This window comes from Strongylocentrotus purpuratus, unplaced genomic scaffold (genome assembly GCF_000002235.5).
Source record: "Strongylocentrotus purpuratus isolate Spur 01 unplaced genomic scaffold, Spur_5.0 spur5_scaffold_8, whole genome shotgun sequence".
Taxonomy (NCBI): Eukaryota; Metazoa; Echinodermata; class Echinoidea; order Camarodonta; family Strongylocentrotidae; genus Strongylocentrotus; species Strongylocentrotus purpuratus.
In genome coordinates this window covers 11,968,776-11,982,014 of record NW_022145614.1, presented here as the reverse complement: position 1 = coordinate 11,982,014, position 13,239 = coordinate 11,968,776, and the positions used below count along the sequence as shown (strand labels likewise).

The 13,239-nt window shown below is 37.2% G+C and overlaps 1 protein-coding gene across 1 annotated transcript; it reads left to right on the top strand.

Annotated features, from left to right (window-relative positions):
- Positions 1-4,989: 4,989 nt before the first annotated feature.
- Positions 4,990-12,819, top strand: LOC115920306 (PSME3-interacting protein-like). The gene is made up of 6 exons (XM_030975853.1): positions 4,990-5,127; positions 5,777-5,888; positions 6,567-6,665; positions 8,255-8,376; positions 8,968-9,104; positions 10,500-12,819. Exons 2-6 carry the CDS (start codon positions 5,780-5,782, stop codon positions 10,651-10,653), a joined length of 621 nt encoding a protein of 206 aa, XP_030831713.1. The 5' UTR covers positions 4,990-5,127; positions 5,777-5,779; the 3' UTR covers positions 10,654-12,819.
- Positions 12,820-13,239: the final 420 nt, after the last annotated feature.

Below are 13,239 nucleotides of genomic sequence, written 5' to 3'. Positions count from 1 at the left end.
TTACCCCCCCCCCTCCAATTGTCCATATGTTGTACACGTATAGTTAGGAAAATGACCGTCTGCAGGAAGACTAGTCCGCTATCGAAGAACCATCTAACTTTTGATAAAATGTCTTTTTTTTCGAAAGATCAGACCTTGTTCTTGAACTTCCATTAATCTCTTTAATACGTATTTTCTCTGAGCGCTAGCGGACCGATCTAAAGTTACCCCCCCCCCTCCAATTTTCCATAATTATGTTGTACACGTAGAGTTAGGAAAATGACCGTCTGCAAGAAGACTAGTCCACTATCGAAGAACCACCTAACTTTTCATAAAATGTCATTTTTTCGAAAGATGAGACCTTATTCTTGAACCTCCATTAATCTCTTGAATAGGTATTTTCTCTGAGCACTAGCGGACCGATCCAAAGTTACCCCCCCCCCTTCCAATTTTCCATATGTTGTACACGTATAGTTAGGAAAATGACCGTCTGCAAGAAGACTAGTCCACTATCGAAGAACCATCTAACTTTTGATAAAATATCATTTTTTCGAAAGATGAGACCTTGTTCTTGAACCTCCATTAATCTCTTAAATAGGTATTTTCTCTGAGCACTAGCGGACCGATCCAAAGTTACCCCCCCCCCCCCTCCGATTGTCCCATAGGTTGTACACGTAGAGTTAGGAAAATGACCGTCTGCAGGAAGACTAGTCCGCTATCGAAGAACCATCTAACTTTTGATAAAATGTCATTTTTTCGAAAGATCAGACCTTGTTCTTGAACTTCCATTAATCTCTTTAATACGTATTTTCTCTGAGCGCTAGCGGACCGATCTAAAGTTACCCCCCCCCCCTTCCAATTTTCCATAATTATGTTGTACACGTAGAGTTAGGAAAATGACCGTCTGCAAGAAGACTAGTCCACTATCGAAGAACCACCTAACTTTTCATAAAATGTCATTTTTTCGAAAGATGAGACCTTGTTCTTGAACCTCCATTAATCTCTTGAATAGGTATTTTCTCTGAGCACTAGCGGACCGATCCAAAGTTACCCCCCCCCCCTCCAATTTTCCATATGTTGTACACGTATAGTTAGGAAAATGACCGTCTGCAAGAAGACTAGTCCACTATCGAAGAACCATCTAACTTTTGATAAAATATCATTTTTTCGAAAGATGAGACCTTGTTCTTGAACCTCCATTAATCTCTTAAATAGGTATTTTCTCTGAGCACTAGCGGACCGATCCAAAGTTACCCCCCCCCCCCCTCCGATTGTCCCATAGGTTGTACACGCAGAGTTAGGAAAATGACCGTCTGCAAGAAGACTAGTCCACTATCGAAGAACCACCTAACTTTTGATAAAATATCATTTTTTTTCGAAAGATCAGACCTTGTTCTTGAACTTCCATTAATCTCTTTAATATGTATTTTCTCTGAGCGCTAGCGGACCGATCCAAAGTTACCGCCCCCCCCCTCCAATTTTCCATATGTTGTACACGTATAGTTAGGAAAATGACCGTCTGCAAGAAGACTAGTCCGCTATCGAAGAACCATCTAACTTTTGATAAAATATCATTTTTTCGAAAGATCAGACCTTTTTCTTGAACTTCCATTAATCTCTTTAATATGTATTTTCTCTGAGCGCTAGCGGACCGATCCAAAGTTACCCCCCCCCCCCTCCAATTGTCCATAATGTTGTACACGTATAGTTAGGAAAATGACCGTCTGCAGGAAGACTAGTCCGCTATCGAAGAACCATCTAACTTTTGATAAAATGTCATTTTTTCGAAAGATCAGACCTTGTTCTTGAACTTCCATTAATCTCTTTAATATGTATTTTCTCTGAGCGCTAGCGGACCGATCCAAAGTTACCCCCCCCCCCTCCAATTTTCCATAGGTTGTACACGCAGAGTTAGGAAAATGACCGTCTGCAAGAAGACTAGTCCACTATCGAAGAACCACCTAACTTTTGATAAAATGTCATTTTTTCGAAAGATGAGACCTTATTCTTGAACTTCCATTGATCTCTTAAATAGATATTTTCTCTGAGCACTAGCGGACCGATCCAAAGTTACCCCCCCCCCCCCCCCCTCCGATTGTCCCATAGGTTGTACACGTAGAGTTAGGAAAATGACCGTCTGCAGGAAGACTAGTCCGCTATCGAAGAACCATCTAACTTTTGATAAAATATCATTTTTTCGAAAGATCAGACCTTTTTCTTGAACTTCCATTAATCTCTTTAATATGTATTTTCTCTGAGCGCTAGCGGACCGATCCAAAGTTACCCCCCCCCCCTCCAATTGTCCATATGTTGTACACGTATAGTTAGGAAAATGACCGTCTGCAGGAAGACTAGTCCGCTATCGAAGAACCATCTAACTTTTGATAAAATGTCATTTTTTCGAAAGATCAGACCTTGTTCTTGAACTTCCATTAATCTCTTTAATACGTATTTTCTCTGAGCGCTAGCGGACCGATCTAAAGTTACCCCCCCCCTCCAATTTTCCATAATTATGTTGTACACGTAGAGTTAGGAAAATGACCGTCTGCAAGAAGACTAGTCCACTATCGAAGAACCACCTAACTTTTCATAAAATGTCATTTTTTCGAAAGATGAGACCTTATTCTTGAACCTCCATTAATCTCTTGAATAGGTATTTTCTCTGAGCACTAGCGGACCGATCCAAAGTTACCCCCCCCCTCCAATTTTCCATATGTTGTACACGTATAGTTAGGAAAATGACCGTCTGCAAGAAGACTAGTCCACTATCGAAGAACCATCTAACTTTTGATAAAATATCATTTTTTCGAAAGATGAGACCTTGTTCTTGAACCTCCATTAATCTCTTAAATAGGTATTTTCTCTGAGCACTAGCGGACCGATCCAAAGTTACCCCCCCCCCCCTCCGATTGTCCCATAGGTTGTACACGTAGAGTTAGGAAAATGACCGTCTGCAGGAAGACTAGTCCGCTATCGAAGAACCATCTAACTTTTGATAAAATGTCATTTTTTCGAAAGATCAGACCTTGTTCTTGAACTTCCATTAATCTCTTTAATACGTATTTTCTCTGAGCGCTAGCGGACCGATCTAAAGTTACCCCCCCCCCTTTCCAATTTTCCATAATTATGTTGTACACGTAGAGTTAGGAAAATGACCGTCTGCAAGAAGACTAGTCCACTATCGAAGAACCACCTAACTTTTCATAAATGTCATTTTTTCGAAAGATGAGACCTTGTTCTTGAACCTCCATTAATCTCTTGAATAGGTATTTTCTCTGAGCACTAGCGGACCGATCCAAAGTTACCCCCCCCCCCCCTCCAATTTTCCATATGTTGTACACGTATAGTTAGGAAAATGACCGTCTGCAAGAAGACTAGTCCACTATCGAAGAACCATCTAACTTTTGATAAAATATCATTTTTTCGAAAGATGAGACCTTGTTCTTGAACCTCCATTAATCTCTTAAATAGGTATTTTCTCTGAGCACTAGCGGACCGATCCAAAGTTACCCCCCTTCCCCCTCCGATTGTCCCATAGGTTGTACACGCAGAGTTAGGAAAATGACCGTCTGCAAGAAGACTAGTCCACTATCGAAGAACCACCTAACTTTTGATAAAATATCATTTTTTCGAAAGATCAGACCTTGTTCTTGAACTTCCATTAATCTCTTTAATATGTATTTTCTCTGAGCGCTAGCGGACCGATCCAAAGTTACCGCCCCCCCCCCCTCCAATTTTCCATATGTTGTACACGTATAGTTAGGAAAATGACCGTCTGCAAGAAGACTAGTCCGCTATCGAAGAACCATCTAACTTTTGATAAAATATCATTTTTTCGAAAGATCAGACCTTTTTCTTGAAATTCCATTAATCTCTTTAATATGTATTTTCTCTGAGCGCTAGCGGACCGATCCAAAGTTACCCCCCCCCCCCCTCCAATTGTCCATATGTTGTACACGTATAGTTAGGAAAATGACCGTCTGCAGGAAGACTAGTCCGCTATCGAAGAACCATCTAACTTTTGATAAAATGTCATTTTTTCGAAAGATCAGACCTTGTTCTTGAACTTCCATTAATCTCTTTAATATGTATTTTCTCTGAGCGCTAGCGGACCGATCCAAAGTTACCCCCCCCCCCCTCCCAATTTTCCATAGGTTGTACACGCAGAGTTAGGAAAATGACCGTCTGCAAGAAGACTAGTCCACTATCGAAGAACCACCTAACTTTTGATAAAATGTCATTTTTTCGAAAGATGAGACCTTATTCTTGAACTTCCATTGATCTCTTAAATAGGTATTTTCTCTGAGCACTAGCGGACCGATCCAAAGTTACCCCCCCCCCCCCGATTGTCCCATAGGTTGTACACGTAGAGTTAGGAAAATGACCGTCTGCAGGAAGACTAGTCCGCTATCGAAGAACCATCTAACTTTTGATAAAATATCATTTTTTCGAAAGATCAGACCTTGTTCTTGAACTTCCATTAATCTCTTTAATACTTATTTTCTCTGAGCGCTAGCGGACCGATCTAAAGTTACTCCCCCTTCCAATTTTCCATCATTATGTTGTACACGTAGAGTTAGGAAAATGACCGTCTGCAAGAAGACTAGTCCACTATCGAAGAACCACCTAACTTTTGATAAATATCATTTTTTCGAAAGATCAGACCTTGTTCTTGAACTTCCATTAATCTCTTTAATACGTATTTTCTCTGAGCGCTAGCGGACCGATCCAAAGTTACCCCCCCCCCCCCCCCCTCCAATTGTTATATATGTATTACACATAGAGATTAATAGGAAAATTACTGTCTTTTTTTAACCTTAACTTTTCTAGTTTAATATTAATAATAATATAATTCATTATTTTTGTTCGTTTTTGTTAAATTCAGGTGAATAAATAATTTATTTAGTTACATTAATTCAATTTTAATCGTAGACCCTTATACTTTTCACATCCTTCAAATTGGTTTTCCGGCTGGAATCCGGCCAACTTCCATTCAATGTTTACGAAGCGCTTGGCAATCAATATTTGTGTTAGTCTTTATTACAGCCGTTTGTAAAAGAAAACCAGGAGCGAAGTCGAGTCTGAATGTTTAGAGAAGCCGAAGCAAACGTGGTCTTAAAAAGGAACTATTGAACAAACTCAACTTCGGTAAGTGTATCAATAACTAATCAAGCAATAATGCAAGCTTACCCTTTCGGTAAACGTTAGAATTACCTCATTTTAAACCAGTGCTGCAAGTCCAAGTGATAAGTGTGCCCCACATACTAAAATGGGTGTTAGTGTTATTGTCTTTTATTCAATTGAGTTTTTGATCCAAATAGGCTAATCTTTTAGCATATTTTTCTCAACCCAAGCAAGAGAAAAATTTGTGTATGAAATGTGAAATAAAAACTATAGATTTTTAGGCTACTTATGATGTTTAGGAAGAAGAAGTAATAATCAACAAGAAGAAAAGAAAGAAAGAGGGGGGGGGGGGGGGGGGGGAAAAAAAGATTAGAACTAGAAGTAGAACAGTAGATCTAGAAGAAAGAAAGAAATTAAAAGAAAGGAACTGAGATTGAGAAAGTATGTTGGATGAACCTAATGTACATTCATAGCATTATTAATGGGTATGTTTTTTCTTGAATTTTTCAACTAGTTGCCTTGAGTTGTAGTTGGTATGTCATGACCAAAATTGACACAGCTACACATGGATGGTTCTGTGAGTGAGTTACATTAACTTTGTTGTATGAAAATTGTAGCTACAGTATAGTCCTGATCAAGTATATTAATACTTGCATTTAATTTCTCTTTTCAGATAATGGCAAGCGCAAATCTCAAAGCATTTGTTTCGGAGAAGGAACTGACGGAGGAGCGAGAGCGTAGGCAAGAAGAATGGGATAAAGTTCGTACTGCAGACCAACCAGAAGGTTTGGATCAATTGCTTCTTATTTCTGTTTTCTCCAGACGACTAAAGCTCTTTTCTCATCAGCTTAATAACTTCTGTTTTACTTAAGTCTTTTAACTTGTTATGCCAAAAAAATTGAAACCCCAGGGTGGATTTACATGTATACTCAGCATTATAGAAAAGATTTTGGATGTGTGAATTTGTGTATTTTTCAATAAAGACCTTTTTTCTAATGAACTAAACGTTATTTTTCTTGTATTATCTGTAAACAAAAGTCTTGATGCATTAATATCAATACAATGTTAAAAGGAAGAAGAAGGAGAAAAAAAAAGGAAGTGGTCAATATTGCATCTGGGAAAGTATAAAAGTTGTCAAGTAATAAACCTATTTTTATTTTTAAAAAGAAGTTATTTGTCTCGGATAATCTGTAACAAAAACATCTGTAGGCATTGCTAACAACGCAATGTTAAAAATAAGAAGAAGGAAAAAAAAAAAGGAAAATGGTCAATATTGCATCTGGGGAAAGTACACTAAGTTTTCAGAGTAATAACCTACTTTTGTAAAATGGTATGGTTATAACATGCTTTATCCAGCTTAGCATTTTTCTGACTAGCATAAAGTTTATGACTGCATTTACATAGATCATCATTTTATTTTTATATCTTTGATGTGACATTTTTTCTCTTGAATCCTTTCACAGAATGTCCTGAAGAGGAGTATGACCCTCGATCTCTTTTTGAAAAGCTGCAAGATCAGAAGGAGAAGAAGCAGTCAGATTTTGAAGAACAGTTCAAATTTAGTGAGTATTTCTTTTTACATGTACATAAAAGATTTGTGCAATTACCACTACAGTGTATTATTAGTATTAATGACTGCTTTGAGAGAAATAGTTGTTTTTATAGGCTCAAGGGAAGGTTAGAATTGTGCTATTGCCCCGAGGCGTGCCGAGGGCAATAGCCCAATTGTAACCTTCCCGAGAGCGTATAAAAACAACTATTTCTCAAATATTAAAGCAGTCATTAATACTTTTATATGCCGAAAACAAAAGAGGCAACTAATGACACCACCTTGGCCTTTCTCTAGTTTATCTGCACGTTTGTTTTTATGAGTGTATCTTTGAGAGTAGACTAGATCTAGAATCTAGTCTAAGCAAGATATTTTTACAATTTTGGGGGTGGACCGGCCCTGTGGGGAATAGAGAGAAGAACCTGCGCTTTCATATGACACCTCACTTATTGAGTATCACCTTCAGGATCACAACAGATAAAGGTTTGAATCTCGAATTGAAAAAAAAAACTTGACTTTTTTTGCATGGTCGCGCAATGCACATAGACTGCATAGAGACTGCATTGCGTGTAATCTCTATGGGAAGAATATAGCACACAACATCGGGTGCGCGATCAGACACCCTGACAACTAGATCTATTTTCGTCTACGTCTATGCTGGTACTCCATTTTCAGCAACTAAACTAACATGTTTATGGATAATTTCACGTACCCTTTTTGTTGTTCTTGCTGTCAGCGAGTCTTACATTTGATAAGTTGAAATCTTGGGACAGTTTCTTTAGCCATTTTTGTTTTGTTTGGAATTGTCTTGTCTTGTATGAAAATACCGACCAATTCTTCGCACACGTACGGTATCCTCGATCGCTCAAACCATTTTTTAACATGTAAACCTATGGGGTAACCATGGAGACTGAACTATTTTCCGGTAACCATGGTTACTGGGATTTTAGAACTGTTTTAACCATGGTTACTGGGAATTTTACAGAATAGTTAAAGTTTATGAATGCAATTTCGACCAGTCAGATGGCTGGATTTCTTAAGTGAGGTATATATATTGTTTAATCTTTTGTCAGTACTTTGTGTCTTGTCCAAAGTGAATGTATCATTTAAAGGTACTATGTCCCGTTTGCAGGCCGAAAAAATATTAGGACACTGCTTACGTTTAAATTTCACCAATAGGACATACGTGACATATTCATAATCCCTGCAAAGTTCTACAGAATTTGATGTTGGCTGCAAATGGGACATAGTATCTTTAATATGATTTTACAACTTCAGTAAGAAAAAAAAACACATAATTTTAGAGGAGGATGTTTGTTTAAGTGTGTTTCAGATTAGGTTTTAATTTTAATTTTGTATGAAAAGGAATGATCCATATCTTTTCCACCATAGATAGTCTACCAAATCAGCGAATGGTGTTATGTTTATAAGCATAATACATACATAATACATAATACATATATTCCCCCTTAAAGTTTCATAAATGCATGGAGGATGAGAAGGAAAATATCAGAATGCATGGCAAAAATTCGTTTAGTAAATAATAGTTCATCATCCATCTCTCCCCTTCCTCCTCCCTCCACTTCCCTCTCTCTCTTTCAGAAAACATGATAAGAGGAGTTGACGATGGGGAATCCAAGTTCTTGAATGATGTTGCAGAGAGACAGATGAAGATTCAAGCTCAGAGAATGACAGAAGAGAAACAAATAATCAATGAATACAAGATATCCTTTACTGTGATGGTTTCATATTCTTCATTGTGGCTTTCCCTCTCACATTATTATCTTGCTTTTCATCAGTTTTGCCAATATATTTATTCAATCTTTTCAAAAGACAAAGCATTGAAGTTGAATAATCATTTTGTTTGCACTATTACTCCACTCAAATTACAGACGGGAAATGTTGTACAGAATGAAATTTGGGATGCGATGTGATAGGATTCAGTACAATTGGTGGATTCATAGTAAATTGCAAAATATCTTGTATAAGTTTGTTTATGCTTTGCACTTCTAACAAAAATATTTTGTAGGGTTTATTGTATTGTGATGTCATTAAAGAATTATCTTTCATTTCTGTTTTTGTTGACCTATGTAGAGAAATAACAGTCGCATGAGTCTGGATTTCCCCATTTTTTTCAATGCCTTAGTCTCCTTTATTTATTAATTTTCTTTAAACATTTCTGCTCCCCAAAGCAATAAAGTTGTGATTCCTGCAGGCTCTTCCAATATGAACATCTCCCTTCTTTTCCATCTATCTTGCCTTCTGAAGATATGAAACAAAGAAAGATGCTTTTGACCTTGACTTAAACAAAATACGAATCAGTTGTGAACAATACAGTACCTGTTGCAAGCCAGAGCACCAAAGTGCCCTCTCAGCCAGCTGAGAAGAAAGTAGCGACAGGAAGCAAGAGAAGTCAAGCAGCTCTCCTGGCTGGTGCAGTCAAGAGAAAGAGGTAACAGTTTATCGGCCGGCTGGCAGAAGGGCGTTAGCACGCGAGCGACTCGAAAATTACTTCTTGAATCATTTGCATTTAAAGATTTGTTTTATATTTAAACTGCTTTCCGTCCCGAAAATTGGTTTAAACTTTAAAGACTAATAGAAATGTTATAGTAGAACACGGCCACAATTTTTTTGCGGAAATAAGTCAGTTTTATAAAAGTTTGAGGTGATTTAGTTTCATTTTTGATCTGAAATTCGAGCTAATGCCCTTCTGCCACCCAGGCGACAAGTTCTTCTAGTTGTCACACTTACATTCAATCCAAGGTATCCAGGCTAACTTGGAACCGGGGAAAACTTGGCCCCGCTGCAAAAACAGTCATTTTTTGTCATTTTACCCTAACCCTAACTCTAACCCTAACCCGAACCCTAAACCTGCAAAAATTGACCGTTTTGCTGCGGGCCGAGTTTTCCCCGATTCTGAGTTAGCCCGACTCCAACACAGGCTATTACGTTACTCTTGCTGTAACCCTGCGGCCATAATACAGCACTCAAGCACCCAAGGAATTACTTCCTACTGGGAATTCATTTATATTATCTGGGTCATGAGAAGCAAATGTAAACTAACTTCATGCCAAAGATGTTAGTGCCTTGGCAGGAATTGATAGTTTTGATCCTCCTTGCATCCTCATGATCCTTAATCTGGTGAATTGATCAACAGTTGTAAGATGTTATGGATTTGAATTGTTTATTTATTTTCATTTTCGTTACCCCTAGGAATAAATCAAGAGTAGAGACCTCAGGGTCAGGGACACAGTGATTGAGTTCGTTCTTCCCCTCCTTAGCACAAATGATACCAAACCATTGATAATTATATCAATTTATTACCTGAAGATGTAAATTGTGTTTAGATCTCAAGGATCTTCATGGCTTGCTCTTACACTAAATGTGTTTATTCATTATCATCTTTTATTAAAGTCATAAATTTCCCTTATGGCAGACTATAGCCTTGTGCTAAACAAATTATCAAATAAAGTCTCCTACTACTGACTTTAATGCCATGTTGACACTCCCTGCACTTCCTCTTGACTTGAGCATCCTCCTCATTTAGACCAATCTTACCGCTTTCTTTCTTCACTATATTATCTTTCTCTGAAATGTTCAGTCTTCCTTTCCCTCTTATGCCATCCACTTTCAGATCCTGTGCTCTTTTATACAAAGTTCGTCATCTTCCCTTCTCAACACATGACCCATCCATCTCAATCCACTTTTCTCCACCAGTGTCACAGTGATAAAGTTTGCTTTTCCCCTCCTAGGAATTTGGAATTTGAAATTAGACCATAGTAGAAAATGGTAAAATGTCAAATGGTGAACCAAAAAGTGTTATCACAAATCTGTATCCTTTTTGCAGGCCCAGTTCTACAGCTGAGACTAAATCCACTGAAAATCTTCCATCTGCAAGCCCACAGAACCCTGGATCTTCAAAAGCACAAGAACCTCCTCTGACAATGGTTCTCATGATCAAGACGAGCATTCTTCAAACGAGAGCAGCGGTGAAGCCGTAGAAGGCCAGGGAGTGCAATGTATTGCAGTTCTTCCAGGGATTGGGTCGTATTCAAACAGCAGTGAGGATTCCGACTCGGACACCAGTGATTCGGAAGGCGTAGAGCTCATAAAGACCGTGTTCCACAAAACTGGACCCAGACATAAGTGTGACTCAAAGTGATCATGTGTTAGAACATCAGACTGATTCGTAATTCATAACACTTTGAGGATGAGGCATGTTTTACCATCATTGATGCTGACAAAGTTCATACAGTGAACAAAAAAACTAAACTGAAGCAGAGTAATTCATCACTGGCATAGCTGCAAAGGAAGTCTGGAAAACTGGAAGGAGCTCTGGTAAAAACAAAGAAATCTCTCATTTTCAAAAGCTTCATGTAATTAAAAAAATGATCTCTTACGAACAACAACAAAATACAAGCAAAATGAAATTTCATACTTGAAAGGGCATGCGCGAATGTTCTTTGAATCTTGGAGCTGCTTTGTCGAAGTAGCATTTGACAGGAATTTGAATATATTTTGCACAAATTTGTGATCAACTATCTCAAGTTTAAATTGGTTTAAATACGCAATGGAATCTCTTTCGACCACCATTATGTAAGTTATGGCACCATGTATCAAGATTGCAGGATAACAAACCAAATCGTGAAGTAAGGGGAACTACCAAAAATGTTAAAATGAAGTACCAGTACTGATCAAAATTGACTTCTTTGAATGTATGTGATAAATTGTTGCCCCACGCATATGTGAAAAATAACCAGTCTAGGATGGTCGATATTGCACTCTCGCAAACAATGCCTCCTGTTCATTCAAGCGTGAACACATACCACACAAAAATGATACCAAACGATTTGGGATATAACACTCTTTGAAAACATGTATGAAAACCTTTCGTTGATAGCTGACTTAAGAATAAATGAAAATATTCTGAGTGTAAACTTTTTTTTTAATCACACGGTAGGTCAATCTAATATTTGATGGACTGGGGTTTGGCTAATCAGTCTTGGTCTTTGTAGAGATGATACAAATCTGACGATTTAAAATGTGAACGAAGTCTAGTATTGGGTCTCTCTCTTGCTACTTACAATAATTTATTTCAGATGTGTAAGGGATGCCTACAAAATGTCATTGTATGAAGTATGCATAAAGCATTGTCATAAGTAAAGAGAAACTAGAATTAGACTAATTCCTTAAATGAATTAAAGTAATTCCTTAGACTAAGCATTGAAAGCATTGTCATAAGTAAAGAGAAGCTATAATTAAAGTTATTCCTTAGACAACTATTCTTAACATTACATGTAAAGCATTTTCTTTTCATTTCTTCCAAGTACATGTTTAAATTTGTTTTTATAATACAAACATTTTTATTTACTATTGTGCAGTGAACTATTTCATCTTGCAGTGGATTTCTCTTCTGCATGTACTTTACAATACAGTTTGTCTGTAGTCATTGAATTTCTCTTAAATATAAAAATGATTGAGTATTTCTTTTTACTGCATGTCTATACTCGCTAATAGGGAATGAATTGGGCATCTTGATTGTTGATATGCTATGCCCATGAATAAAACAACCACTTTTTTAAAAACATGGAATGTATATAGCAGGTCTGTTTAAATTAAGGACTTAAAGTTGGAATTACTTTGTCATCATAGGAATGTACATGTATATTAACTATTATGTATTCGTTCACATGACTTTTAGTCTTGAAACAGCAGTTTCTACTCTTCATACTGATCCAAGTGGTTCCAATTATTCAAATATTGGATTCTGATATTCAACTGAGAAAAAAAAAAGTACTTCCACCAATTTTCTGTAAAAAAAAAAGAAGAAAGAAAATACTTCAATGATTTTCCAACATTTATTTTTTCTAGAGTTGTGGTATTGTGAAATGCATACCTGCTATTTCAGATTTTGTAAGACAGGTGTTTTATTTTAGAATGAACTCTTCAGAACACTATCAATGCTATTGTATATTGAACATAAGTTTAATAACTTAACATTTGTTTTTCAAGGAAAAGCTGCATTAGAAATGCAAAAAGTAAACATCAATTTTTGAATTAATTTGATTTTTTTTTTATAATCTGAGCTGTAAGGTAAAAATCAATAGTTACCATTTGTGTTTAATATTCAGGAAAGTTTATAAGAAATAAAAACAATCATATTCTTACTTAAGTATCATTACTTGTTCTGTTCTTGAAAACCTTCCCTTTTCAAGCTTAAAATCTTCATCACGGATTAATCTCGGTGCAAACACCAAATGTGTTACTAATATAATGAAACAAATATGTTGTTATTATGTACAGTTCAGGAGGAATTCATAGGGCTATCAAACTGGAAACAATGGTCAGTAGGATGCGGAAATCAATGTGGTTGGATGAGCAAGTGTGCGCTTGTAAAATGGCGACTGGAGAGAATGCTCCCCATGGAGTGGAGGATGTGCATACATTGTATGCGGGTAAGCCTGAATCCGATGGCCGGGTAATGATATATCTGTAAAGTGCTTAGACACATCGTTGTATCCAGGGCTCAAATTAATTTTTTGTCCACGGGGGCTCTTCAAAAAAAGAAGAGCCCCTGTGATCCTTCT

Coding starts and splice junctions, on each gene's coding strand:
- LOC115920306 (XM_030975853.1), top strand. CDS start 5,780: ATGGCAAGCGCAAATCTCAAAGCATTTGTTTCGGAGAAGGAACTGACG. Junction 5,889..6,566: donor TACTGCAGACCAACCAGAAG/GTTTGGATCAAT, acceptor ATCCTTTCACAG/AATGTCCTGAAGAGGAGTAT. Junction 9,105..10,499: donor GGTGCAGTCAAGAGAAAGAG/GTAACAGTTTAT, acceptor TCCTTTTTGCAG/GCCCAGTTCTACAGCTGAGA.